The 24959-nt window shown below is 60.8% G+C and overlaps 5 protein-coding genes across 23 annotated transcripts in view; 3 read left to right on the plus strand and 2 right to left on the minus strand.

Moving 5' to 3' along the window:
• SULT2B1 (sulfotransferase family 2B member 1) overlaps positions 1–1242 on the plus strand; it is a 39580-nt gene extending 38338 nt beyond the window's left edge. For both annotated transcript variants that reach the window (XM_070633124.1, XM_070633123.1), the window contains exon 7: positions 1023–1242. In XM_070633124.1, coding sequence (XP_070489225.1) covers positions 1023–1222 — 200 coding nt within the window. In that variant the 3' untranslated portion in view covers positions 1223–1242. The remainder of the gene's footprint in view (positions 1–1022) is intronic.
• Positions 321–11894, minus strand: FAM83E (family with sequence similarity 83 member E). 2 transcript variants are annotated; one of them, XR_011543850.1, is made up of 7 exons: positions 11794–11894; positions 9938–11696; positions 8791–8958; positions 8331–8455; positions 4689–5133; positions 1001–2384; positions 321–659 (listed from the first exon to the last, which is right to left on the minus strand). XR_011543850.1 is itself a non-coding variant. In XM_070633122.1 (6 exons), the coding sequence occupies exons 2-6, from the start codon at positions 10406–10408 to the stop codon at positions 2106–2108; spliced, it is 1488 nt and encodes a 495-aa protein (XP_070489223.1). In that variant the 5' UTR covers positions 10409–11696; positions 11794–11894; the 3' UTR covers positions 321–2105. The 2 variants fall into 2 exon arrangements, 1 of the variants encoding a protein (XP_070489223.1); XM_070633122.1 differs by having other exon boundaries at positions 321–2384.
• SPACA4 (sperm acrosome associated 4) lies at positions 1619–7053 on the plus strand. Of its 2 annotated transcripts, XM_070633126.1 has the most exons (6): positions 1619–1748; positions 4027–4148; positions 4273–4492; positions 4670–5227; positions 5851–5898; positions 5995–7053. In XM_070633126.1, the coding sequence occupies exon 6, from the start codon at positions 6316–6318 to the stop codon at positions 6694–6696; it is 381 nt and encodes a 126-aa protein (XP_070489227.1). In that variant the 5' UTR covers positions 1619–1748; positions 4027–4148; positions 4273–4492; positions 4670–5227; positions 5851–5898; positions 5995–6315; the 3' UTR covers positions 6697–7053. The 2 variants fall into 2 exon arrangements, with proteins under 2 accessions (XP_070489227.1, XP_070489226.1); XM_070633125.1 differs by lacking the exons at positions 1619–1748; positions 4027–4148; positions 4273–4492 and having other exon boundaries at positions 4777–5898.
• A 548-nt stretch (positions 11895–12442) lies between the features above and the next one.
• On the minus strand, positions 12443–16484 carry RPL18 (ribosomal protein L18). Its single transcript, XM_008506542.2, has 7 exons — positions 16366–16484; positions 15068–15154; positions 14621–14728; positions 14009–14107; positions 13331–13454; positions 13044–13113; positions 12443–12560 (listed from the first exon to the last, which is right to left on the minus strand). Exons 1-7 carry the CDS (start codon positions 16366–16368, stop codon positions 12485–12487), a joined length of 567 nt encoding a protein of 188 aa, XP_008504764.1. The 5' UTR covers positions 16369–16484; the 3' UTR covers positions 12443–12484.
• A 154-nt stretch (positions 16485–16638) lies between these two features.
• On the plus strand, positions 16639–24811 carry SPHK2 (sphingosine kinase 2). Of its 16 annotated transcripts, none has more exons than XM_070558108.1 (7): positions 16639–16778; positions 17736–17891; positions 20716–21254; positions 22159–22308; positions 22425–22519; positions 22611–22726; positions 23135–24811. In XM_070558108.1, the coding sequence occupies exons 2-7, from the start codon at positions 17857–17859 to the stop codon at positions 24225–24227; spliced, it is 2028 nt and encodes a 675-aa protein (XP_070414209.1). In that variant the 5' UTR covers positions 16639–16778; positions 17736–17856; the 3' UTR covers positions 24228–24811. The 16 variants fall into 16 exon arrangements, with proteins under 16 accessions (XP_070414209.1, XP_070414213.1, XP_008504761.1 ...); XM_070558112.1 differs by having other exon boundaries at positions 20783–21254; XM_070558109.1 differs by having other exon boundaries at positions 16640–16778; positions 17666–17891.
• The last annotated feature ends 148 nt before the right edge of the window (positions 24812–24959 follow it).

Here is a 24959-nt window from a genome sequence, read left to right on the forward strand (position 1 = left end):
TTCACCCCAGAAATATTCAAATGTTGGATTACAGGGTGAGGGTGGGAGTGTATTAGTTTCCTATTCCTGCTGTAACAAAATACCACAAATTTTTTGGCTTAAAACAACACACATTTAGGGGCTGGCCCGGTGGCATAGTGGTTAAGTTCACACACTCCGCTTTGGCAGCCCAGGGTTTGCAGGTTTGGATCCCGGGTGCAGACCTACACACCACTCATCAAGCCACGCTGTGGCGGCGCCCCACGTACAAAATAGAGGAAGACTGGCATGGATGTTAGCTCAGGGCCAATCTTCCTCACCAAAATAACCCAAAAAACAAAAAACAAAAACACACATTTATTCTCTTATGCTTCTGGAGGTCAGAAGTCCAAAATCAGCCTCATGAGGCTAAAATCAAGGTGTCCGAAGGACTGTGTTCCTTCTGGAGTTCCAGGGGAGAATCTGTTCCCTGCTTTTTCCGTTTCCAGACTGGCCTGCATCCCTTGGCTTGCGGCCCCTTCCTCCATCTTCAAAGCCAGTAGCGTGGCATCTTCTGATCTCTGACTCTGCCCCCTCTCATAAGGACGCTCGTGATTACGCTGGGTCCACCCGGATAGTCCAGGATCATTTCCCCATCTCAAGACCTTTAACTTAATCACATCTGCGAAGTCCCTTTTGCCCTGTAAGGTCACAAGAAGGTGGACTTCTGGGGGGGGGGGCGTTCTTCAGCCCACCAGAGGGAGCCCCCGAGACCTCACTAGGGGTGTCATGTAACACGTGGTACCTGCACTTGCTAAAATTCAAACTACTGTGATCTAAACGACATGGACCCCAGGACCCGTGGGTCTGGCCGGGTGACTGACTGGTGGCCCTGTGAGAGTCGGCCATCATAGGAGGCAACGGGGCAAAAGGAGATGGGGCGGGAGGACGGTGCTCTGGCCAAGGGGACACCGTGGGCAAGGCCCAGGGGTGGGGAAGGGGTGCGGGGTGTGGGGGCGGGGATGTCCCGGACGCCCCTGACCTCGGCCCCCCTCCGTCCTCAGGGGTCTGCGGGGACTGGAAGAACCACTTCACGGTGGCGCAGGGCGAAGACTTCGACCGCGTCTACCGGGAGCAGATGCGGGGTCTGCAGACCTTCCCCTGGGACCCGGCCCCCGACGACGCCAGCCCGGACCCCGACTCAAGCCCGGGCCCCAGCCCCAGTCCCGTCCAGGCCTCCGAGCCCCCGCACCCGAGCCCCTGAAAATAAACGCTTTGCTCCTGCCCCGGCTCCTCGACAGGCTGTGGGGCGGCGCGCTGGGGCGGGCGGCAGGGGTACCACGGAGGCGGGGGTTGGGGGGGACGGGACCCGCGCCGGCGCAACAATGATGTCGGTGACTCAGAAACCCAACGCTGGGCACCTTACTCCCCGAGGGCCACGGTGCTGCGCCCAGACTCCCGGGTCCGAGGGAGGAGGGGCTGGGGGATGGACCCCCGGGTCTGAGGGAGGAGGGGCTGGGGCCTGGACCCCAGGGTCTGAGGGAGGAGGGGCTGGGCTGGACTCCCGGGTCTCCTGCTGGGCTGTGGCAATGCCCATTTGGGTCATGAAGGAGCTTCATTCTGAGCCGATGTAAAGGGAGCCCCAACACCTCCCCCCTCAGCGCCCACCAAACGGTCCCAGCGCCTGCCGGGCCCCCACAGATTCTAGTCCCTCCTCATTCAGCTCCGCTCCCGAGACTTGGTTCTGTCCTCTGCTCGGCCCAGTCCGTTGACCAGAGCTCCCGAGCACGGTGGGCGCAGGAAGCCCAGGGCCTCCCCTGTGCCCCCCCCACCACCCTCCCCGACCATTCCAGCAGGGGGCCACCCAGCCCGCCTGTCCTCAGAACATCTGAGCCCGCCGGGACGGGAGCAGTGCCCTGTCCTACGATCCCCGCCAGTCCAGACTTGCTGCCCATTTTCTAGACCGTGACCCTGAGGTCTAGAGTGGGCACTGGGCTAGCCCAAGTTCTAGAACAGAGAAAATAATCCCTTCCGCTTCCCAGACCCCGAGGCCAGAAGCTTTGTCCAACGCACAACAGCGAGGCCGGGGGCTTCGAGGCGACGGTTGTCCAGCTCTCCCAGGACGGGCCGGCCCAGTTTGGCTCCCATCAGGGTCGTCCCCTGATCCCCGCCCAGGTGGCCCAGTCAGGCTGCCGGCCGCCTCCGGGTTCAGGGAATTTGGATGCGGCACCTTCCCCAAACCTCCTGCGCGTTGGGGACAGATAGCGGAGGCGGCGGCGGGCAGGGTTGAGGGGCAGTGGGCCGCCCCAGGGTTGGGACCAGGCCAGCGGACGGAAGTCCGCCTCACCCCAGGGGCCCCCTCCAGCACCCCGCTGCCTCATCAGGGCCTTAGCTGGCGTGTCCTTGGGGTCCCAGGACTTCTTGTGCTGTGGAGGGAAAGAGAGGGAGGTGAGAGGAGGCTCCCAGGGCGCAGAGAGAGGAGGGTGGAGGAGGAGGAAGAAGGAAGGAGAGGAGGAGGAGGGAGGGAGAAGGAGAGGAGGGAGGGAGAAGGAAGGAGAGGAGGAGGGAGAAGGAAGGAGAGGAGGAGGAGGGAGGGACAAGGAGAGGAGGGAGGGAGAAGGAAGGAGAGGAGGAGGGAGAAGGAAGGAGAGGAGGAGGAGGGAGAAGGAAGGAGAGGAGGAGGAAGGAGGAGGGAGGAGGGAGAAGGAAGGAGAGAGGGAGGAGGGAGAAGGAAGAGGAGGAGGAGGGAGAAGGAAGGAGAGGAGGAGGAGGGAGGAGGCAGGAGAGGAGGAGGAGGGAGAAGGCAGAGAGGAGGAGGAGGGAGGAGGCAGGAGAGGAGGAGGAGGAGGGAGAAGGAAGGAGAGGGGGAGAAGGAGAGGAGGGAGGGAGAAGGAAGGAGAGGAGGAGGAGGGAGGAGGCAGGAGAGGAGGAGGAGGGAGGAGGCAGGAGAGGAGGAGGAGGAGAGAAGGAAGGAGAGGGGGAGAAGGAGAGGAGGAGGAGGGAGGGAGAAGGAGAGGAGGAGGAGGGAGGGAGAAGGAGAGGGGGAGGAGGGAGAAGGCAGGAGAGGAGGAGGGAGAAGGAAGGAGAGGAGGAGGGAGAAGGAAGGAGAGGAGGAGGGGAGGGAGGCAAGAGCAGGCTCCCAGCAGCTGAGTCCCAGGGAGGGAGGAGGTGAGGGAGGGCAGAGGTGAGAAGGAAGAAGGTGGAGGAGGAGGAGGAATGGAAGGAGGGAGGAGGTGAGACAGGAGGGAAGTGAGGGAGTGGGCAGCGGGGAGACAACGTGAGGCAGGGAGAAGGCCCCTGAGCCGCCAGAACCAGGAAGGAAAGGAGCAGGAGGGCGGGAGGGAGGGCTACAGAGGGGGCGAGGAGCGGGGTGTCCCCCCCCTGCAGCTGGGCAGCTGGGGAGGAACCAGAAGCAGCCGCAGCTGCCTGGGGGAGCAAATATTTGCCAAGGGAGGTGATGCCGGGTGAGGGCGGCTCAGGCCCAGCTGGAGGCGAGGACCTTGCCCTGCCCTGCCCATCCCCCTCCTCCGCTCCACGGACTGGGGCTGAGGGAGGCGATTCCTGGGACGTTCCTCCCTCAGCCTCGGGCCGGCCTCTAGCTCCCACTTAGCAGATGGGGAAACTGAGGCTGAGAGGGGCACAGCTCACAGAGGGATGGGACCCAAGTCCGCCTGCATCCTGCGTGAGTCGGCCTGTTTCTCCTCCAGGGCTCTGCCCTTACCCTCTCAACAGCCTGCTTTACAGCTGAGGACAGGAGGCCCTCCCAGGGCCCCCCGAGAACTGGGGCGGCTCTATTGGAACCCCAGTGTCTAACATCTGGGGGGAGGGGTGGAGACCCCTCGGAGCTCCCCTAACCCCCTCGCCAACACCCCGGTGACATCTGAATCCGGGAAGCCAGCGAGCAGAGCCTTTAAAAGCCCTGCCTGGGAGGCAACCAGGGCTGTGTTCCAATCCCTCCCTGGTGCCTCAGTTTCCCCATCTGTGAAATGGGCAGGCGGGCGGAGAGCTGTAATAACATCCACCTCACAGGGTTGTGGCAAAGGTTAAATTCAACCCCGTCTTTTAAAGAGGAAGCACTTGCTCTGGGGCCCGGCCTGTGGCAAGATGCCCTCAAAAGATTGCTGTTCGACCTTGGGCAAGTTGCTCAACTTCTCTGAGCCTCAGCTTTCCTGTCCATAAAAATGAGCATGGTAAGCCTTGTGTCACTGACCTGGATGGGGAGGTCGTGAAACAAAGAAAGATAAATTCCACTGGGGAATTTATTGTCATGACGATTATTCTATTTCATTCTATGCTCACTGACTCCTCCCCCAGACCACCCTGACAATGGGGACCCTCGCTCAGCCCACGCGCTAGATGAGAACCCTGAGGGTCAGAGAAGGTGAATCTCTATCCACCCCCCACCTCTCACATTGGTGTGTCATGTCAGGATTCACACCAGGGCCCGCAGGCTCTCTGCCCCGTGCCCTCCAGCGCTCCCCTGCCTGGCACACAGTAGGGCTACAGGAAATGGATGACGCAGTTACAAATTCAGGTGAGCAGCTCTGCTGTCCCCTCCCTCCCGGGGCCAGGGATATAGTAGGTCCCCAGGAAACACTTCCTGCTCTGAGTGTTCAGAGCAGGGACCCTGCAGCCCCACTGTGTGACCCTGGGCGAGCGCCCTCCCCTTTCTGAGCCTCTATCCTCTTCCCGCTATTCTGTTCTCTCTCAGGCCAGCCACCAGGTCTCACCTCATTGTCGCCGTCGCTAGAGCCTGACAGCTGGGACAGGAGACTCAGGTCCCACAGAGAGCGGCTGGGCCGGGCCGGGGGTCCGCTGGGGGTCCGGGCTCGCTGTATGCTCCTCAGAATATCGCTGAGCGCCGGCCCCACGACGGCCGGGGCCTCCTGCCTGTCCCCCTCGAAGACTCGGCAGGCGGCCAGGCGTTGGGCCAGCAGGCCATCGGGCGGCGGTGGCAACATGGGGGCCACAGAGTGGCGGTGGGCCACGCGGTGTGGGCTGTGGACCAGCTGCAGCCCTCCGTGGGCGCCCACGAAGGGGCTCGGGGTGGGCGCAGGCGGGAGCGGCCTGGAGGACGCGTACAGTGTCCGGAATTCACGGCTAAAGGCATCGACGATCTCACCAGTCAGCAGCGTCACCAGGCCACGGTGCAGGCGCGCATCGCTCCACGTGAAGCTGGGGGCCACACAAGGAGGGGTCAGGATCTCTGCGAAGGCCCAGAGAGGCCCCCATCACCGTTATGGTCCCGGGGCAGGCTGTGTGACCTCAGGCAAGTCCTGCGACCTCTCTGGTCTCAACATCCCCCTCTGTAGAACAGGAACCACCCAAGTACCTACCCCGGAGGGTGGATGTGAGGACATGAGTTACAACACTCCAGTTCTCTAGAATCAGACTTGAGTTTACACCTGGGCTCTGCCCTGTCCCCGCCGAGGGATGCCTCAGTTTGCCCCTCTGGAAAGAGATGGCATCCATTTTCTGACACCCACAGGGACTGTTTTAAGACTCAGCTGCTTCCTAGAGTGACTGCCATTTGTTAAGCACTTGCTGTGTGCCTGCTCTGTGCCTCAGTTTACTCATGCGTAATACAGAGCTAAATCGGAGAAAGATGCGGATGCGAGAGCACACAGTGCCCGGCCCGGCCGGCACTGAAAGCCAGCGAGCTGTGGGGACTGGGGCCCTTGACAATCCCGTCATCCCACTGGTGGCTATTTAAGGCATCTAGCTCTGGTCCTGACATCCAGCAGCCACTCAGTAAAAGCCCTGTTTGGAATTAAATGAACCTAATGGGCTCCAATCCGGGCTCCGGAAACATGTCACTGTCCCTCCCTGAGCCTTGGTTTGCCCATCTGAACGAAGGGCCCACCACGGGCTGGGGATCTTGTGCCTCGGCAGATACGGCGCCCAACCCAGAGCAGAGCGGATGAGTTCATGGCCAGGACGGTGAGTGGGGATCCAGGTGTCCTTACCTTGGCGGGCGAGTGTCCTGCCTGCCTGCCCCTCAGATTGTGACACCCTTCCCCCCACCTATGACCTCAGCCCCAGAGCAGCCAGTGGGAACCCTGAGGGGTTTGTGAGGTCATCCCATTCCGGTCCACAAAGACTTGTCGGGAGGCAGCCGCTGGCTCGTCTCCGTCCTGGGGAAACTTCTGAGACCCGAGGACTCGAGAGCCACAGTCACGACGGAGCTCCTGAGAGGGACACAGAGCCTTGGGAACCGAGGACACTCCAAGTGCTGACCCTGGGAGGCTGGAACCCAGGACAAGAGTCTTGCGGGCGTGAGGAACGTCATTCAGCAGTTCCGGGAGGCCCAGGAAGCCCGCGGCCTGGCTCGGGCACCGGCACCACCGCCAGGCCACCATGGTCCTCGGCTGGCTGCTGCTTCTGGTGACGGCTCTGCCCCTGGGCACGACGGGCGCCAAGGACTGCGTCTTCTGTGAGATCAGCGACTCCTCGAGCTGCCCTGGCACCCACATGCGCTGTGGGGACGATGAGGACTGTTTCACGGGCCACGGGGTGGCCCCGGGCGTCAGCCCCATCATCAATAAGGGCTGCGTGCAGGCCACTTCCTGCGGCCAGGAGCAGCCCATCAGCTACATGGGTGTCACCTACAGCCTCGTCACCAACTGCTGCTACGGTCAGCTGTGTAACGGGGCCCTCGGCCCCACAGGCAGCCGGACGGCGGGGGCCACCACCGGCCTGGCGCCAGGCGTACTGCTGCTGCTGCAACATCTGCTGTGACCAACACGCAGGGCACAGCCTGGGACTGGTCTCCCGGCTCCACTGCTCCCCGTGCCCCCTGCCCTCCCCCCTCCCCCCATTAAACGGCCAGAGGCCCTGGACAACCTCTTGTGGCCCTGGCTCCATCCGTTCTAGGGCTGTCCACCAGGAGCCCAGCGCTCACTGCAGCCTCCTCAGGCCCGATTCGACACTGGGGAACCACGCTCGGTGGGTCTGACTGCGCCACTGACTTTCATTGGTTCTAAGATGTATATCTCCTCACGTTTTAATCAGGATGCTTTTTGCTGGTGGCCCCTTAGAATCAATGAAATATGGCAAATAACAACAATAATAATAATAAACAACAATAGATGTTTATGGAGCTTTTTTTGTGGGTTTTTTTTTGGTGAGGAAGATTGGCCCTGAGCTAACATCTGTGCCAATCTTCCTCTGTTTTGTATGTGGGATGCTGCCACAGCATGGCTGGATGAGCCGTGTAGGTCCACGCCTAGAATCTGATCCTGTGAACCCCGGGCCACCAAAGCGGAGTGTGTGAACTTAACCACTCTGCCACTAGGCTGACCCCTATGGAGCATGTCTTATGTCACACGCCAGGCACCCTTATTTCCCTGAATCCTCAGGTGAAGCTGGGAAGGTAGGTTCCCAGGCGCCACACTAGCGGTTCTCAAAGTGTGGTCCCTGGACCACCAGCATCGCTATCAATGGAGAACCTGCTAGAAAGGCCAATGCTCGGGCCCCATCCCAGGCCGGCTGGATGGGGGCGGAGCCCGGAAAGCTGTGTTTTAACAAATCCTCCAGCTGATTCTAATGCACGCTTGAGGCTGAAAACCACGAGTCCAGGGCAACGGTTCTCAGCAGGGCACTTCTGCTCCTCAGGAGGCAGCTGGTGACATCTGGACACACTTTTGGTTGTCATAATCGGGGAAGGCAGACGCACCCAACATTTAGCGGGTAGAGGCTAGAGATCCAGTTCAGCCTCCAACAATGCCCAGGAAAGGCCCCCCACCACACAGAATCACCCGGCCCCAAAGGCGAGTGGTACCTCTGTGAAGAAACCTTGCTGGAGGGGCACTAACCATATCGCCCCGCTGTGCAGAGAGCGGGGAATGGAGGCACAGAGAGGTGAAGTCAGTTGCCCAAAGTCACACAGCTAGCGGTGACTGGCAGAGCTAGATGTGAACCCAGGCTGTCTGGCCCAGAGTCCCCTCGGCTCCCCCTCCGTGCTGTGACTCTCTGAGACATGTGCTGTTACTATTCACACTTTCCAGATGGGGAAACAGAGGTTCAGAGCAGGGGAGGCCCTGGCTGAGTGTCACAGAGCTAAGAAGTTGTGGAGCCAGGATCCAGGGTGGGTTGGACCCCAAAGAGGGCAGAGGAGGGATGTGAGCTGGTCTGAGGGCCATCTGCACGCCAGCTCTTACGTTTTCACTGATGCTCAGAGGGGGCCAGCACCTGCACCGGGCAGGCCTGGCCCCAAGCCCGTGCCTGTTCCGCTGCACAATCCCTCCTCTTGTGGGCAGGGCGTTTTCAGATGAGGGAGGAGGCTGGGAAAGCGGATGCCAACCACTCTCAGAGCACGCTGAGGGAGAGGTGGGGCCAGGGCCCCGGGCAGCGTGGGGATGGGGGAGCCGCACCTGTAGGATCCCGAGATGACCCTGTCGCCGTCCAGCAGCACAAACTTCTCCCGCACGTTGCCACTCACGTGCTGGCGCCAGCGGCTCTGGAAACTGCACCCCCGCACGACGCGGATGTCCAGGTTCTGGAGCAGGGAGGGCACACGGGGCTCAGGCCGATGGCTCAGGGGTCCCTCCAGGCTCATCCTACCTGGGTGGCCTATGACGCCATAGAAGGGTCTGCCCCAGCTTTCCCAGTGCCACCAATATCAGGCCTCCAGGGGACTCTTGGAGACACCCCTAAGTCAGAGGGACCCCATGGGAAGGCCCACTCCCGTCTCCCCCAATGCCACCAATGCCACGGGCATCAGGTTCAGGGGTCCCTCTCCACTAGCACCCGCCTCAATGACCCAGAACCCTCTGGAAGTCTCTGCTGTCACTGCCCCCAGTGCCTGGGGAATGGGGACTCAGGGGTCCCTACCTCAGTGGCCCAGGGGTTCACCCCCAGCTGCTGGGCCAGCGTCAGGAAGGCAGGCAGCTGCTGGCAGTCCAGGAGCAGGTAGACAGGCACCCAGTGGCGTGTGGCAGCGTCCACCAGGTCCAAAAGCAGGTCTGGGTCAGTGAAGACGTCCATGACCACGGCCACCAGCTGAGGGGTGGGGAGAGGGGCTGTGGATGGAGCCTAGGGCTCAGGGGACCACTCAGAGAGTAGGGCCCTGGGGGTGAGGTGCTCTGGGGGCTTGGGGTTCCAGGCCTGGCCTCCCTGGGCTGTTCAGGGGGACGAGGGGGAGACCCCAAGACGCACGCAGCTGCTCATAGTGCCCACGTGTGAATGGGGAAACTCAGCCCTTCCTGGAGACCCCGCCTCCAACCTCTGGACAGCTGTCATGCTAAGTCACGTGTCAGCAAGGGCAAATGGTATGCCCCGAGCTGTGACACTACATGGGGGCCCCAGGAGCCAGCGCACTGGATGCCCTTGCAGGGCACCATGGGCAACCGCACATCTGGGTCCTCAGGGAGCTCTGGGTGCCAGGGGTGGTTGGGCTGCGCTGCTGGGCCAAGGCCAGCTCTGGAGACTGGGGGTGCCGAGGGCCCGGGTCTCAGACAGGTAAAGGTGATGAACCCTGACTCACTGGCCAGACGGCCTTGGTTCAAATCCCCACTTGGCCACTTACAGGCAAGACACTTAACCTCCTGTGCCTCAGTTTCCCCACCTCCTCAATGGGCTTAAGTCCCAACCTCATAGGACCCTTGTAAGGATTACGCATGTTAACCCACATAAAGCACTTGGCATGGGAGTGGGCAGACACAAAACCTGTTAAAGAACAGGCTGTCCAGGGGGCTGCAGGGGAGACATCGGGGCCCTCCCTGGTGGGGAGGACAGGGACATCCACCCTGGTGTTGGGGGGCGGGGCTGGAGTAGATGACTGAGATCGGGGGCACGGATGCCTAAGAGCACCCAGGTCGTGGGGAGTGGGTGGGGAACCCCATATCTAAGAGGGGGAGGATGAGGTCTGAAGGTGTGGGTTCCAGGGCCAAGGACACCCAAGTCCCCGGAGAGCATGGGTGGGAATGCCCGGGTCCCGGTGCTGGCCTGAGGCTGTCCGGGTCTGGGGACCGGCCCCCACCTTGCGGGCGGCCTGGATTTCCTGGCGCACCAGCTCCTTGAGGGGTGGGTGGCCCTCGCCCGGAGGCTGGGTGTACAGCTGTGCCCGGGTGATACCCTTCCAGGTTGAGTCCTCTGGCCAGCCCAGCTGCAGCGTGGGCACCGGCTCCTCCGACTGTCCAGGCCAGTAGGTCAGGCTGCCTGAGCCGCCGTTGGTGGTGGTGACGCCCTCCGCTGCCCCGCCGGGCTCCTGTTTGGCTGCCGTCCAGTCCTCAGCCGCCGCTGCCAGGCCCCGGAGCTCATCCCCACTCAGGAAAGGCCGCAGCCCCTCACGCTGCACACAGGCCTCGAAGGCCTCCGCGCCCTTGCTCAGCAGAGCCTCAAGCGCCAGCCGCTGGCCCTCGGAATACAGGGAGCCAGGGCTGGCCTCGCTCAGGAGCGTCCCGGTCCCCGACTCCCGTTCTTCCAGCGCTGCCAGCTGGGAGGCCGCCATGGGGCTGCTTGAAGGGGAGGACCGTGAGCCTGGGTGTCCGAGAGTGTGGCTGTCTCTGAGAAACTAACCATTGGGTGTCTCCTGACAGGCAGACTCTATGTGGCCATGCAAGGCTTCTGGGACAACCCTGAGAAAGTCCAAATGGCTCCCTGTACTGTCCTTGGCTCACCGTCCTGACAATCAGACTGTCCAAATGACAGGCGCCCCCGCCGTGTGGCACTACTCAGATGCCCAGCCCGCCAGCCTCCAGCTACCACTGTGACTGGCTGGCCATCGGACTTCCCGCCAGCCGTCTCTAATGGTCTGGCCGACCCCGCGACTGGCCCTGTGTCCTGGTCAGGCTGACCGCCTGACACTGTCTCCAACTGTGGGACCATCACCTGCCCGTCCCCCCCCACACGATGACCTCCAGCCCACTGGCCACACGAAGCCCCTACTGACCCTTCAGCTGGCTGACCACCCTCCTGTCCCAGCCAAAGGTCCAGCTGACTCCCCAACCATCTCCAAGCAAGGGGCTGTGTGTCTGCAACCACTCAACGTCCTAACTAAAGGCAGAGCAGGCTCCTCCGGCCACCTGCACGCTCCCTGACCCTCCCTGGCCGTCTCTTTGACTGTCCGGAAAACATTGACAGACCGCAACCGACAATCTCAGGATCTGATCGCCCTGTGGGACACCCAGCTGGCCTTGGCCCAATCTGTTTCTCCTGACATCCGGCCAGCTGGCGTACGGTCCCGGGCGCCTCCTCTGAGCCTAGGAGGAACGCACTCCAGCCTGAAGTCTGGGCATCGCCCTCCCCGAGCAGCGGAACTAGGTCAGCGTCCTCTGCGGATCGAGGACCCTGCTCCCTGGGCCCTCACACCCGCTCAGGCTGCCGCAGGGGAGGATGTGCTGTACAGGGGCTTTCATTCCGATGGAACCAGCCCATGATCCCAACAGCACTTCTAGGCTGAGGACCTGATTAACCGGCCACCGTTCCTCAGACTGGCTGCCCCTGTCTGACTCCTGGGCCACACAGTTGTCTCGGGCTGTCCTCTGATCTCTACTCCTCCCTGTAAAGCTGCCCAAGTCTGGGTTTCTGCCTGAATCCCACTAGCTCCTGCCTCTGACCGTCCACTTACTCCTGGCCAGGCCCGCTCTGCCTCCTGTCCTGGCTCGCTCTTAAGCTGCCCCTTTGAGGCTCCTGACCCAACCTCTGGCCTGTGGACCCCTGATCCTGCAAACCGGCAGCCCTTCCTTCCAACCCCAGCAGCCAGGCATCTCCCTTCCTCCAGACCACAGCAACCAGCCCTGCAAAGAGAAGGAAGAGGAATAAAGCCAGGCCCTGCTCTGCCTCCCGCCCCCGCAGGGCGGCCAGGTTCCCATCCCCGTCCCCTTCTTCTCTTACCTTTTCCGAGGAATCAGAACAGGAAACTGCAGACCTGCTTTTATTTGAGGTTCTTCCGGGCTGTCCTGCCTCCTTCCTCAGGCTGCAGCCTGGGACCTGGGAAACCCAGCCCCTTGTGTCAACACGGGGGGAGGGCCAACGCAGGCGCCTCGGGAAGGCCAGGCCAGGGGTAGAGGAAGGTCTCAGCCTTGGGAGCACAAACTCAATGGGTTGCTGGGCCAGGGGCCCACCAGATGCAGGCTTTGGGGAATGGGGAGTGCCTCACCTGTTCCCATGCACCCCCTCCCCACCCGCCAGCCCTAGTGCCAGGGAGATGCGGGAGGGGAACACGGGTCCTTTAAGAGGGGCGGGTGTGACTAAATGAGGAAACAGGTGCAAAAACACCTGACACCTGGTTCTTGGGAACAAGGCGGGGATTCGACCATGGACCATGGGGGCTGCCCGAGTTCCAACAGGTGTGACGAGGTCCAGATGGGCAGCATGCGCCCACGAGGGCAGAGATCTGGAACCCACAGGCTCCAGCCCAGCAGAGGGAGGGGCTCAGCCCAGAGGCCTGGCGATGCAAGGAGCAACGATTCCCAGAACCACAGGCGTGCCCAGCGCAGGGTCCAGTGCCTTCCCTCCCCGTCCCAATAACACACAGAAGCCATCAGCGTCCAAAATCTTTTTAATAACAAGGTAGAATCCGCGGTTAGTTTTTGTAGCCCCGGCTGGCCCGTCGGCCTCTGGCGCGCTCGAACTTGCGGCCCTTGGAACGCACATAGGGTCTGTGGGGAGAAGAGGAAGAGAGTGAGCCGGGTCACAGATGCAGTCAGGAACAAGGGCTGCTGGCATGCGGGGACCGTGGAGCAGAGCCAGGCGCGCTCCAACAGAGCAGCATGGGCACCCGTAAGGGTGGGGGTGAAACCAGATCGGCTGCTGGAGAAGCCTGGCCGTGCAGGAGGCCAGGATGCCAGGAGTGGCTGCTGAAGCGGCCGCCCCAGAGGCCGGCTGACTCCCAGCTCCACCTGGGAGAAGCGGACTCAGGCCCGGGAGCAGCCCTGAAGTGCCTGCATTTACAGTACCGGGTGCACAGGTAGCTCGACAGCCAGGGGAACAGCTTTAAGCTGAATCTTGAAGCAAAGTGGGTAAGACGGGGCGGGCAATTCTAGGGAGGCCCGAGGCCGGAGAGACAGCAGCAGCTGGAAGCCCGGCCAGGCCTAGCCACATGGGGAGAGACCAGGACGGAGGGCAGGGCTGCGGATACTCACTTGGTGTGGCTGTGCGGAGTCCCTGGAGCCTTGCCGAAATGCCTGTACACCTCTCGGCCCTTTCGAGGACCTGGGGAAGGGAGGGAGACGCGCATAAGGCAGGGACCCAGCAACCAGCCCGGCAAGGAGCTGCTCTGCGGGGCTGAGGCTGACTGGGGGCAGGCGAGCCCCAGACCTCCCAGACCAGGGGAAGCAAAGGCTGCCAGTAGTCACACAGCTCATGCCAGACCCATCACACACTGGGTCCCCGGTTCCTGCAGCTGTGGAGGCCACCAAACATCACTCACCAGAGAGCAGGACGGTGCCACAGCCCTTCGGGGAGTCCAGGGCCAGCTGGTCAAAGGTGAGGATCTTGCCCCCAGCCTTGAGGATGCGGCTCCGGGCACGACTGCTCACACGCAGGGCACACACCTGGGAGACATAGAAGACAGGTGCAGTCAGAGCTCTCGCACGGCCACCCAGGGGCTGCTGGGACTTACTATCCACTGCCCTGGCCCAGCAGTCACCCCAGCTGCTCGCTCGGCCTGATAACCCACACCACCACCAATCAAAGGGAGCTTCCTCAGCCAGTAACAGCTGTTCTTAGTGCTTCTAGAAACTCCTTTAAGACCCCAACAACCTGAAGTTATTACATGTAAGGAAACAGAGGCATAAAGAGATCCAGGACTTTGTCCAGAGATGACAAAGTGGCAGAAAATTCAAAATCTTAACCCAGGCTGTCTGGCTCAAGAGCCAGCACTGCCAACAGGGCCCCAGAAGAGGCTCGCCTAGGGACACCCACCATCAGTAATGGCAATGACAATCCCCCTTCAATCCTGAACGCCTCCTGGATGGGTGTGGCGCTGCCTCACCTAGCGGCGGTGAGACTGCCGGCACCACAGCAGAACAAGGCTGAGCCAGGTCTGCAGAATGCCATCCTAAGCCTGTGCTCTTGACCACCGGCCGTGAGGGAGCCCCCGACTCACCTTCAGTTTGGGCACCTCCTGGACCCGCACATCGTCGGTGATAGTCCCTACAACCACAGCTGTTTTGTTTTCCCGGCCAGGAAGCTTCATCTTCCGGATCTTTGGGGCGGGGGCGGGGGTGGGGGGTGAGATGCACATGAACAAAGTCCCTCCTGGGGTTTAATCCAACCCAGCTGCTTCAGGCATCCTGAGGGCCAAGAGCTGTGCCCAAATGGGCTAAACACAGCCAGGCCACAGCCCTGCAACGAGCGGGTCGAGCCCAGGAAAACCTCCCAAGAAAATGATGCAAGCACAGATTGCTCCAGAGAGCTCTCCTATAGACAGCTTTTAACAGGTAAGACGTGTGATATATGACTCGAAGCCTCAGGAAGGTCTCGTGAAGCTGCTCCGCCACCCCCACCTCACAACGAGAAGGAAAATGAGGGAGACCAAGCCTGTGAAACACCCCCACTATTCAGCCACAACCCAAGGGTCAGAACTCTGTGCCCACCACTGGGGGAGGTGAGCCAGCGGATGGCCAGGCTCTAACCCTACCCTCCCTCCCAGAGCCCAGCTCCAGACACAATCCGCTTGCTCCCCAGGCTGGTGATGTGCCCCGCGGGAGCCCCTCACCATGCGGGAAAGGGACAGAGGTGGCCGGTTGGTGCGACTCATGAAAAGCCTCTTCAGCACGACTTGGTTGAAGGTGGAGTTGGTTCGTCTGGCCAGAAACCTGTACAGCTGGAAGGGAAGGGTAAAGAAAGAATGAGAACCCGGGGTAACCTGCTCCCCCTGTCCCCCAACTTTTTAACGAAGCAGCTAACAGATGCTGGTTTCAGCTGGCACAGTTTTGGGGGCTTTCCCCCATCCCTTTGAGCCCCAGGGAGAGGTGGCCCAGGTCGTTCCTGGCCAAGGACCCAGAGATCCCTTTCCACCCCCTAGCTGGATACAGCCCAGAACCAGAGACGCGAGCCTGCCCCGCATGCCCCGGGGGGAAGCCCTGGACCCACACCAGAACAGAGGCTCTGGAAGGCGCAGTCTGGGGCAGCCCTACCCAAAGGCCTCAGGCCCCAACCTCACCTTGACCAACAGTCTCAGGTAGATGTCCTGGCTCTTAGGCTCCTTGCGCCGAACCTTTCGGTCCTTGTTGTGGCGGATGTCGACTCCCTGCGGGGTGAAGGGGAGACCACGGACCCAAGTGTGACCCGGCAGATTCCTCACCCCATCAACGTTCTCAGTGGTTAATTATCTCTGAGATGGAGCTGGGGACCCAGTCTCTGAAGACACAAAGGCCAGGTCCACCTCTGAGAGAGTCACTGAAGTCCTCTGGGCCTCAAAGAACACCCCCCCCGTGTAAAGAAGGGGCTAATTCCACGCACAAAGCCTCCAGCACAGGGCACACAGCAGCCTGAAAGGCTTGAACGCAGCGGCCACGTTAATGCAATAAAACACTTCAATTTTTCAGGAGTTGTTATTTTGCAAAGACATAAGTATTATTAAAGTTGCCCAAACTTACTCCCACGCGTGGAGAGCAACCCACAACATTTCAACGAAAATGATAATGGCAACAATCCTTTATCTTGGACTTACTCTGTACAGAACCAGTACCAGAACGACCTTTCACACACTGTCTCCTTGAATCCAACAACCTCACGAGCCAGTTTCCCACTTTAGCACCAAGAAAACTGAGGGAAGCCCATGATCTCCACTACACTTCCCCGACCTGCTATCCTGAGACGTTTTTAGACTATCTGATGCATTGCGAAAAACGACTTAACTGTTAGGAGCTCCCATTTATCCTTAACGACTACGAGGACCCGTGCAGAACATGTCCCGTGACTGACTTCTCCCCAAACTCAAATCTGAGACAGGAGTGTGTCGTCCAATGAAGAGATGAAGAAACTGGGGCGCAGGCCGGGAAAGCAAGATCCCAGGTGGGCAGGGAGCTGAGACGCGACTGGAGGCCGGCCTGGACCCCAAACCCGGACACTGGACGCTCGACACTCCCCCAGAACCCAACTTTGCAGACCAGGGAGTGGCAGGTCCGGGCAGAGTGGCTGCGGGACCAGAGCCTGGATCCCAATGCCGTCTCCGCCACTTTCTGGCACTGTGAGCCCGGGCACATCACTTAACCTCCTGGAACCTCAATTTGGTCACCTATTCAACGGGAGCTATGATAAAAAAGGACAGGACGGGCTGAAGGCTGATATGACTGACCCATTCTGGGCCTTCGGGCCCCCTAAAAGAGCTCCCCACCGCGCGAATCGCCTCCTTTGGGCACCCCCGAGACCCCTGCCTCGCTGGGGCACATCCCAAGCGCCAGACCGCGGCGGATGGCGGCGGATGGCCGAGCCCCGACCACAGCAAAGCGCGCTCACCATGATGGCGCCTACTCCTCAGCCGGGTCCGGAAAGAGAGCTCAGATTCTGGGGGGGCGGGGAAAGCCTGCAGCGAGCGGCGACTGCGTGACGTCACATGCGCGCCACGCGGCGCTCTACCAGACTCGAACCTCTCTATGGTGAGTCTGATGATCCGCTGGATGGGCGATGCCGGAAAAGGGTGGACGAACATCTAAAGGGAAACAAGCGCTACGTCAGGGAGGGAAGGGCCAGCACGTCGAGGCCCTCTCTGGCCCTATCCAGTCCCTGTTCTCCATGCTCTTCCGGAGGAACGGGATCTGCGAGCGAGATGCCGCGCGGAACTAGGAGGGGGCGTCGTGTAGTGACGCTCTGGCTCGACGCCGACGGCCTCTCTGTGGCTCCCGGAAGACCCGGAGGGCCCAGTATTGGAGGTGAGGAGGCGGGGCTGGCAGGGCTGGTTTAGACCTTGGGAAACCTCTGACTCCACGCTTAGGGCGTTTCCTTAGCAGGCTCACCGCTGCCTTATCTCCCGCTGCCGCACTGGGGAAGTGCTACTTGAGATCTAACCGGACGTGATCTTGCTGCAACCCAGTCTATCGCATCCTGTATTTCCACCTTTTAGGGTCCGCTTCTCCCCCTGCCCCCAGATGGCCCTTCCCTGACCCCTCTTCAGCCTCTGCCACCAGGGGATTGCTTTTCCCAGCCAGAGAGTTTCGAGCGGCCCAGCGGGTTCGCTGTGAGGAATGTGCACCGTGCTGGAACGCAGAAGAGGCACACTGAGGCCGCGGGCTTGGGGCGCGGGGTGGAGAGAGGGAATTGGTAAAAAGCCCCTGAAAGAGAAGGGAGAAGAGACTTAGAGAGAGGGAGACCCAGAGGAGGAGTGGACAGAGACCGAGGGTCGGGGGAATGGAGACCCAAGGGGTGAGGAGACCTAGAAAGAAAGGAAAGATGGAGATCCAGGGAGAAGAAGAGACATGGAAAGATGTGAGAGGGGGCCTTGCCAGCTGTCACCAAATTCAAACCCTGACTGCTAGTTACCAACAGTGTGACCTTGGGCAAGTCATGTAACATCTCTGTGCCTTACTTTCCTTCTCTGCGAAAGGAGGGTGATAATAGGCATAGCCCATAGAGTATTTCCCATCATTATGTAAGTTAGTAAAAATGCTTCAGACAATTCTTTACACATAATTGCTTAATAAATGTTACCCTCCACTCCTATTGTTAGCCCTCATTGGGTGGGACAAAATGGCCTGGCTGGGGCAGTGATGAAGCTGGTCTGTCTCCCTTTTTCTCCTTCCCCTGCCCCTTGGGCCTCCAGCACAGCACGTCCAGCCTGGCCACCTGGAGTCTGCTCATCATGCTCCTACTTACTGACCTCTCCTCCGCAGAGCCAAAGGCCAGAGCCCGGGCTGTGAGGCCTGATTCCGTGCCCTCACAGCCGCCCCATGGCCTCTGTCCCAGAGCCAAGGTCTTGCTGATGTGGTGACACGGCGCAGGGCCAGCAGATGAATGGACACCTTGAGGCAGAGGAGCAGCGGGACCAGGTAGGGATCTGTCTGAAAGTCAAGATCACCGTACCCTGGGACACAATTTCCTCCTCTGTGTCCCTGTTTCCTTGTCTGTGTCTCGGAGTCCCAGCCTCTTTAGTGGATGTGTCTGCCTTTCTTTCTCCTGGGGCCCTAAGCTCAGGTGCTGTGTTTCGCTGTCTCTCCATCTTACTTGGTTTCTGTACCTCTCTGGATCATTCTTTGGCATGTATTATTTGGTGCTGTTGCTCCTGTGGGTTGAACACAAGGGACGTTGTTTCACAGTAAATGAATTCTTCCTCCATTAATCTCTTTCTAGCAAGCTCTGTCTCTGTCTCCTCCTGCAGGGGTCTTTTTCTCTACATTCCTATCTGTTTGGAGGCCTCCTGATATTATTCTTGCCTTGATTTCTTTCAGTTTCCCCATGTCTTTGCCTTTCTCTGTCTCTCTGTCAACGTCTTTGCTTTTCTGTCTCTTGGTCTCAGTGCCTCTTGGCTTCTGAGAGGCCTCCAACCATTTTTCCCTCCCTCACCCCTGACCCAGATATCTGCCTCAGATGCTATGTCTCCCCATCTCTCTCCTTATGTCTCGGTCACACTGTGTAACTAGGTCGTTTACGGGCCAGATGTTTCTGTCATGCTGCCTCCACTCTGGTTTGGGCCCAAGGTAAATTTTGTGAATTAATGAGCTTCTCCTCCCTGGCTTTCATTCCAGAAGTGTGTGTCCCCATTTTTCTCTATCTGTGTCCGTTATTTTCTGGGTTTTCTTGTGTCCTTACCTTGCACATTCTCAATTCTACTGTCTTTGATTGATTATAGCTCAAGTTTTCTGTGTCTGTCTCTCTGATTCTCTGTAACTATCTGAGAAAGACAACACCCTCTCCAAGCCTCTTGTTGCCCCTGACTCGGCTTCTCTAGGTGTCTTTTACAAACTCTCTTTGCATATCTTTGTTACCTGGGTTAGGGTCAGTCTCTCTATCTGCCGCTAAAGCCCTCTTCCCCCATGGCCCATCTTTTATAAACTCAATGGATGGGACAGGCCCACTTGCCTTCAACAAATATGGCGGCAGAGGCGCTGCCCTTGGGGCCGTGATGCCGCCCCTGCTGCGTGTGTGCCCTCACCTACGATGGCGGCTGATCTCGCGGAGTGCGATACCCCGCCCCGCTCTCCCCTCGCAGGCCCCTTCGCCGAGCTCACGAGTCGGCTGGTCCCGCCCCCCGTGCCCCCTCATTGGTGCGGCTCAGGCCGGCCTCACGGCCATTGGCTGAGCGGATGCACACCCTCCCCCTGCCGCAGGGTCTGACGGGGGCCGTTGGTGCCGACTTGAGGGGCCGCCTGGAGGAGGACCCGGCCAGTGAGGAGGGTGCCGGGGTCGGGGCAGGGACCTGAGTCCGGGGGACTGAGGGACGAAGAGGAACGGAGACGCAGGCCCAGGACAGGGGTACCAGGGGTGTGGGATGGAGATGGAGAACCAGAACCGGGACTGAGGGATCCAGGAATGGAAATCCGGGTCTGCGGCTGGGTTCTGGAAACGGGGCGGGGATGGAGGTCCGGGACCAGGGGAACCGGAGACAGAGACTCAGGCTTATGGATTGAGGGGGACTGTGGATGGAGACCCGGGCCCAGGTCTGGGGTACTTGGGGGATGGAGAGGATGGAGACCAGGCCAGAGACCTGGGGACCTAGGGACAGAGACTCAGGCCCAGGATTGGGGGAGGTCTGGGGCTCTGTGCCGAAGCCTGATTTGAGGAAGAGTGGGTCGGTGCAAGTTTAGGGGTGGGGCCTGAAGGAGCTGCCCAGGGCTGGGGACAGAGGTGACTCCTGAGGGTGAGTCCACAGATGAGGGTGTGTCTGGGGCAGCTCTGGGCCCCAGGAAGGTGAGGGGCAGGACCAGCAGGTTGCTAGGTGAGTGGAGCTATGGGGAACAAAGGTGAACCGAAAGGAGGAGGCACAAGCTGGGCAGGGGCAGGGCCTCGGGGGAGGGGACCTCAGGCCCAGCTCCCACCCCCTCCCTGGAGAGCAGGCGGCCAGATGCCCAGGTCAGTGCTCAGGGTCCAGCTCTTGGATCCTGTCCCTTGCAGGTGCCTGCACGTGGCTCCTCCAGCTCTCTGACCTCTTAGGCCTTCCGTGTCACTTCTCTTTCTCAGTCTCTCCAGCTGTTTGCATCCCCTACCTCTTGCCTCTCCTCTCTGCTCTCTCTCTCCTAACTCTCTTGTCCCTCTGACCCTCAGACGGCTCCTGGAACCCCTAAACTCTTGCTCTCCTCTCTAAGCATCTTTCATTGTCCTAGGTTTCATCTCACTGAAACTGTTGGTCTCCTTCTCCCAGCGTTTTTCTGGCGCTCAGACCTTATTATCCCTCTTTTTCTTTGTGTCTGAGCGTCCCTCCCTTCTCCTTCTGGAGGTGACTCTGTGTGTGTGTTGTGTTTTCCTGTCTCTGCATGTCTATTTCTTCATATGTCTCCTCCATCCTGATGTCTCTCCTCTGCCTCATTTTTCCCCAAAGCCCTTGTCATCATCCAACACACTATAGTTTACTTCTTTATCTTGTTTTTCTGTCTCTTGATTGGAATACAAACTCCACGAAGGCAGGGATTTTTGTCTCTTTTTCTTCCCTGCTGTGTTTGCCATGACTGGCACATAGGGGCTATGGAATAATTACTGGGGGAATGAGTGAATGAATGTTTGCTTGCCCGTGTGTGAACTCTCCAGGATGCTGGCCTTCCTGTCCAGCTGGCCTCTGCTCTGCATCCTCAGAGTCTCCCCACGCTTGTCTGAGCCTGTTTGTCTCTGATGCTCCCATCTCACGTGTCACCCACCCTCATTGTCTCCTCCTGTTCACAGGCCCTGCCCCTGCTTCTCTCCCACGGGGGTCCTGGACTCTGACTCCTGCCCTCCTCCCTCCCCACAGAGGCCAGACCAGGAGCTGACCTGGAGCTGGGGCCACGGGTCTAGGAGCGCCCTGGACAGGGCCGAGGCCATGGCCCCGCCGCCGCCGCCACTGGCCGCCAGCACCCCACTCCTGCATGGCGAGTTTGGCTCCTACCCAGCGCGTGGCCCACGCTTCGCCCTCACTCTCACACCACAGGCCCTGCACATCCAGCGGCTGCGCCCAAAGCCTGAGGCACGGCCCCGGGGTGGCCTGGTCCCGCTGGCCGAGGTCTCAGGCTGCTGCACCCTGCGGAGCCGCAGCCCCTCAGACCCAGCAGCCTACCTCTGCATCTACACCTACCCGAGGGGCCGGCGCGGGGGCCGGCGCAGAGCCGCACGCACCTTTCGGGCCGACGGGGCGGCCACCTACGAGGAGAACCGAGCTGAGGCCCAGCGCTGGGCCACTGCCCTCACATGTCTGCTCCGAGGACTGCCACTGCCTGGGGACGGGGGTGAGGCACTGGGCAGCCGCTCTGTCCTAAGGCCACCTCGGTGTCTCTGCACATCTCCCTCTGTGGGCATCTCTGTCTATTCTTCTGTGTGCCTATCTGTGTGATGTGTCTCTCTGGGTCTGTATGGAAAGAGTGATACACAGACAGGGAGGGGCTACAGAAGAAACAAAATTCCAGGCAGGGAGGAATGATTTGTGTCTGCTGCTCTCTCGCTCTATTTCTGTCTCCGCTAGATTTCTGTCTCGGTCCCCTCCCCCCTTCCATGGGTCCTGACCACAGATGAGTCAGAGGCTCCATGGCGGGCGAGAACAGCAGACTGAGACATAATCAGTCACCACCCAGGGTGACAGGCACTCACAGAGGTCTCCGAGGGCATCCCAGGAGCTCAGAGGTGGCATCTAATCCAGCCTGTGGGACTCAGGCGGCTTTCAGGCAGAGGTCCCCACCCAGGGACCTCAGGTGGCACAGGAAGGGAAAGGTTCCAGGGCCCCCACCTGCTGGGCCTTTCTTGATCCCCCAGGATCCTGCTGGCTGCCTGGGGGCCCTACAGGATGGTGACAGTAAGGGAGCCTCACACACTGGAGTAAGCTGATCCTGGGTCCCAGGTGTTTGAGGGGGTGAGGAAAGTGGAAACCACAGCTCGACTTCCTCCTCCCACTTGTGGGTCCAAAGGGCACCGGGATTAACACCCAAGCCCTGCCTTTGTCTTAGCTTCTGGGAGGCGGTGGGGCTGCACACCTGGGCCTGGGCAGGTGAGGCCTGGGAGAAAAAACTTTGAACTCCCAGCAGGCTCCGTTGCCAGCCGCCCACCAGTTCCACTGGGCGCTGTTTGCAGTTACTGTTTCTGACGTGCCGAGGGGCCTGGGACCCCGGCCTCTGCAGACTCCTTCCCCTCTCTCTGCAGAAATCACCCCCGAGCTTCTGCCAAGGCCGCCCCGATTGCTCCTGTTGATCAACCCCTTTGGGGGCCGGGGCCTGGCGTGGCAGTGGTGTAAGGACCACGTGCTGCCCATGATCTCTGAAGCTGGACTGTCCTTCAACCTCATCCAGACAGGTGAGGGTGGTGTCAGGATGGACGGTGGGGGTGGGCGTTGGGACTCCTGAGTACTGGGTAGCAGTGGTGGAGCACGGGTGGACCAGCCTGCCTCACCTCCCGGTTCCCCACGTTAGAACGGCAGAACCACGCCCGAGAACTGGTCCAGGGGCTGAGGCTGAGCGAGTGGGACGGCATCGTCACAGTCTCGGGAGACGGGCTGCTGTACGAGGTAGGACAGGAGCGCCCTGCCCCGACCCTGAGCCCTGGGCGACTGCAGAGGCCAGGACCAGCACCCAGGTGTCTCATCTCGCATCCTCCAGGTGCTGAATGGACTCCTAGATCGCCCTGACTGGGAAGAGGCTGTGAAGATGCCGGTGGGCATCCTGCCCTGTGGCTCGGGCAATGCCTTGGCCGGAGCTGTGAACCAGTATGGCGGGTAGGTGGTGCCCATCCTGCCTCAGGTGAGCCTGAGGATGCCAGGAGGGAAGGGACCCGGCACATCTCCCGCTCAGCCAGTCCATGTCAGTTAAGTCCATCAGTCTGGCTGTTGGATGCTCACCACACCCCCGCAGACATTTTTGCCATTTGTTCCCAGCTGTATCACTAGTGCCTAGAATTGTGCCTCACCCTCAGCTGGCACTCAGTGAGTGCTTATGGAAGGAAAGCACTGACAGGGATCCTGGCCCAGTAAGAAGAGTCCATCTAGAGGTGGCCAAATGGCTGTAGGTGGGCCCAGGGACATGGCCTTCCCGGCTCCTGCTGTCTGCTCCCCCCTGGTTCTTGCTATCTCTCCCCCAGCCCTCTATTCTTTCTCACTGTGTCCATCCATCTCTGGGCTCTGAAGGTTTGAGCGGGCCCTGGGCATCGACCTGCTGCTCAACTGCTCACTGCTGCTCTGCCGAGGTGGCGGCCACCCGCTGGACCTGCTCTCTGTGACGCTGGCCTCAGGCTCCCGCTGCTTCTCCTTCCTGGCTGTGGCCTGGGGCTTTGTGTCAGACGTGGACATCCAGAGCGAGCGCTTCCGGGCCTTGGGCAGTGCCCGCTTTACGCTGGGCACTGTGCTGGGTCTGGCCACGCTGCACACCTACCGCGGACGCCTCTCCTACCTTCCTGCCACTGTGGAACCTGCCTCACCCACCCCTGCCCATGGCCTGCCCCGTGCCAAGTCAGAGCTGACCCTGGCCCCAGCCCCAGCCCCGCCTGTGGCCCACTCACCCCTGCATCGCTCAGTGTCTGACCTGCCCCTGCCCCTGCCCCAGCCTGCCCTGATGTCCCCTGGCTCACCTGAGCCCCCACCCCTTCTGTCCATCAATGGGGGGGACCCAGAGCTGGCTGGGGACTGGGCTGCAGCTGGGGATTCTCCACTGTCCCCAGACCCGCTGCTGCCCTCGCTCCCTGGATCCCCCAAGGCAGCTCTACTGTCACCCATCACTGAGGGGGCCCCAGAAATGCCAGCGTCCTCTGGGCTCCTGCCTCCCACCCCTGATGCCCCAGCAGCCATCTCTACTGGGGGTCCACCCGACCACCTGCTCCCTCCTCTGGGCACCCCACTACCCCCAGGCTGGGTGACGCTGGAAGGGGACTTTGTGCTTATGTTGGCCATATCACCCAGCCACCTGGGGGCTGAGTTAGTGGCAGCTCCCCACGCGCGCTTTGATGACGGCCTGGTGCACCTGTGCTGGGTGCGCAGCGGCATCTCGCGGGCTGCGCTGCTGCGCCTTTTCCTGGCCATGGAGCGCGGTAACCAGTTCAGCCTGGGCTGTCCACAGCTGGGCTATGCCGCGGCCCATGCCTTCCGCCTGGAGCCGCTCACGCCTCGCGGCGTGCTCACGGTGGACGGGGAGCAGGTGGAGTATGGGCCGCTGCAGGCGCAGGTGCACCCGGGCCTCGGTACGCTGCTCACCGGGCCTCCCGGCCGCCCGGGGCGGGAGCCCTGAACCGAACAAAGCTTGGAGCCCGCCGGGGGCGGGGCCTACATTCCAAGGGGCGGGGCCTGGCCGCTGGAATTAGGGCCGAGGGCCACCGTTGCAGGGTCCCAGCCCCGGCTCAGGATTGCGCCCGCCCCCCGGGGACCAGAGGTGATGGTGGGGCCTGGCCCGAATTCCAGGGGTTCGTCACCGTCGCAGATAAATCTGCTCGCCCCGAAGGTAGGGCCTGACTCACAAGGACAGGGCTCGCTCCAGATCCCCCGTCCGGCTCGCGGAAGGCCAGGTCGGCTGAGGGCGGGGCCTGCCTCGCGCCTCCTCCAATGACGGGACCTGGAATGTACGGACTCCGGGAGGCCGTAGCTAATTGGCCAGTCAGGGCCGGGTCTCGCCCCATCCACTCCGGTGCCTCCGCTTAACTGGCCAATCAGCCCAGGAGGGGCAGGTTCCCCGGGGCCTGCCTTCCTATTTGCACTAACGTCCCGCCCCACGCGGATGGGGGCGGGGAAGTTCATGTCCCTGTCTTGTCTCCGACCCCAGTCTTCAAAGCAATTGAAAAGGTCTATGCAATAAAGGCAGTCGCTTCATTCCTCTCAGGCCCTCGGCCCTTCCTCCATCCGGCAGCCCGTGGGAGGGATCGGACTCTAGGCACTTCCAGCAGCTACTGCCTTTTATGGCCCAAAGCCCAGACTCGCCCACGGACTGTGGCCAGTATGACCCGTTGGCCTTGAACTCAGGCCAGGG

This window comes from Equus przewalskii, chromosome 9 (genome assembly GCF_037783145.1).
Source record: "Equus przewalskii isolate Varuska chromosome 9, EquPr2, whole genome shotgun sequence".
Classification (NCBI taxonomy): Eukaryota; Metazoa; Chordata; class Mammalia; order Perissodactyla; family Equidae; genus Equus; species Equus przewalskii.

What these genes read in the sequence shown, in the direction of transcription:
- SPACA4 (XM_070633126.1), top strand. Translation starts at nt 6,316, where the DNA reads ATGGTCCTCGGCTGGCTGCTGCTTCTGGTGACGGCTCTGCCCCTGGGC.
- FAM83E (XM_070633122.1), bottom strand. Translation starts at nt 10,408, where the DNA reads ATGGCGGCCTCCCAGCTGGCAGCGCTGGAAGAACGGGAGTCGGGGACC. An exon ending in AAATCCAGGCCGCCCGCAAG is followed by an intron (nt 8,959 to 9,937) that starts GTGGGGGCCGGT and finishes CCCACCCCTCAG; the next exon opens with CTGGTGGCCGTGGTCATGGA. An exon ending in CTAGCGACGGCGACAATGAG is followed by an intron (nt 2,385 to 4,688) that starts GTGAGACCTGGT and finishes TTCCCTCCACAG; the next exon opens with CACAAGAAGTCCTGGGACCC.
- RPL18 (XM_008506542.2), bottom strand. An exon ending in AGGAGGTGCCCAAACTGAAG is followed by an intron (nt 13,455 to 14,008) that starts GTGAGTCGGGGG and finishes TATGTCTCCCAG; the next exon opens with GTGTGTGCCCTGCGTGTGAG. An exon ending in TGGCACCGTCCTGCTCTCTG is followed by an intron (nt 13,114 to 13,330) that starts GTGAGTGATGTT and finishes TCCCTTCCCCAG; the next exon opens with GTCCTCGAAAGGGCCGAGAG.
- SPHK2 (XM_070558111.1), top strand. Translation starts at nt 19,790, where the DNA reads ATGGGGAACAAAGGTGAACCGAAAGGAGGAGGCACAAGCTGGGCAGGG. An exon ending in CTTCAACCTCATCCAGACAG is followed by an intron (nt 22,309 to 22,424) that starts GTGAGGGTGGTG and finishes TCCCCACGTTAG; the next exon opens with AACGGCAGAACCACGCCCGA. An exon ending in GAGACGGGCTGCTGTACGAG is followed by an intron (nt 22,520 to 22,610) that starts GTAGGACAGGAG and finishes CGCATCCTCCAG; the next exon opens with GTGCTGAATGGACTCCTAGA.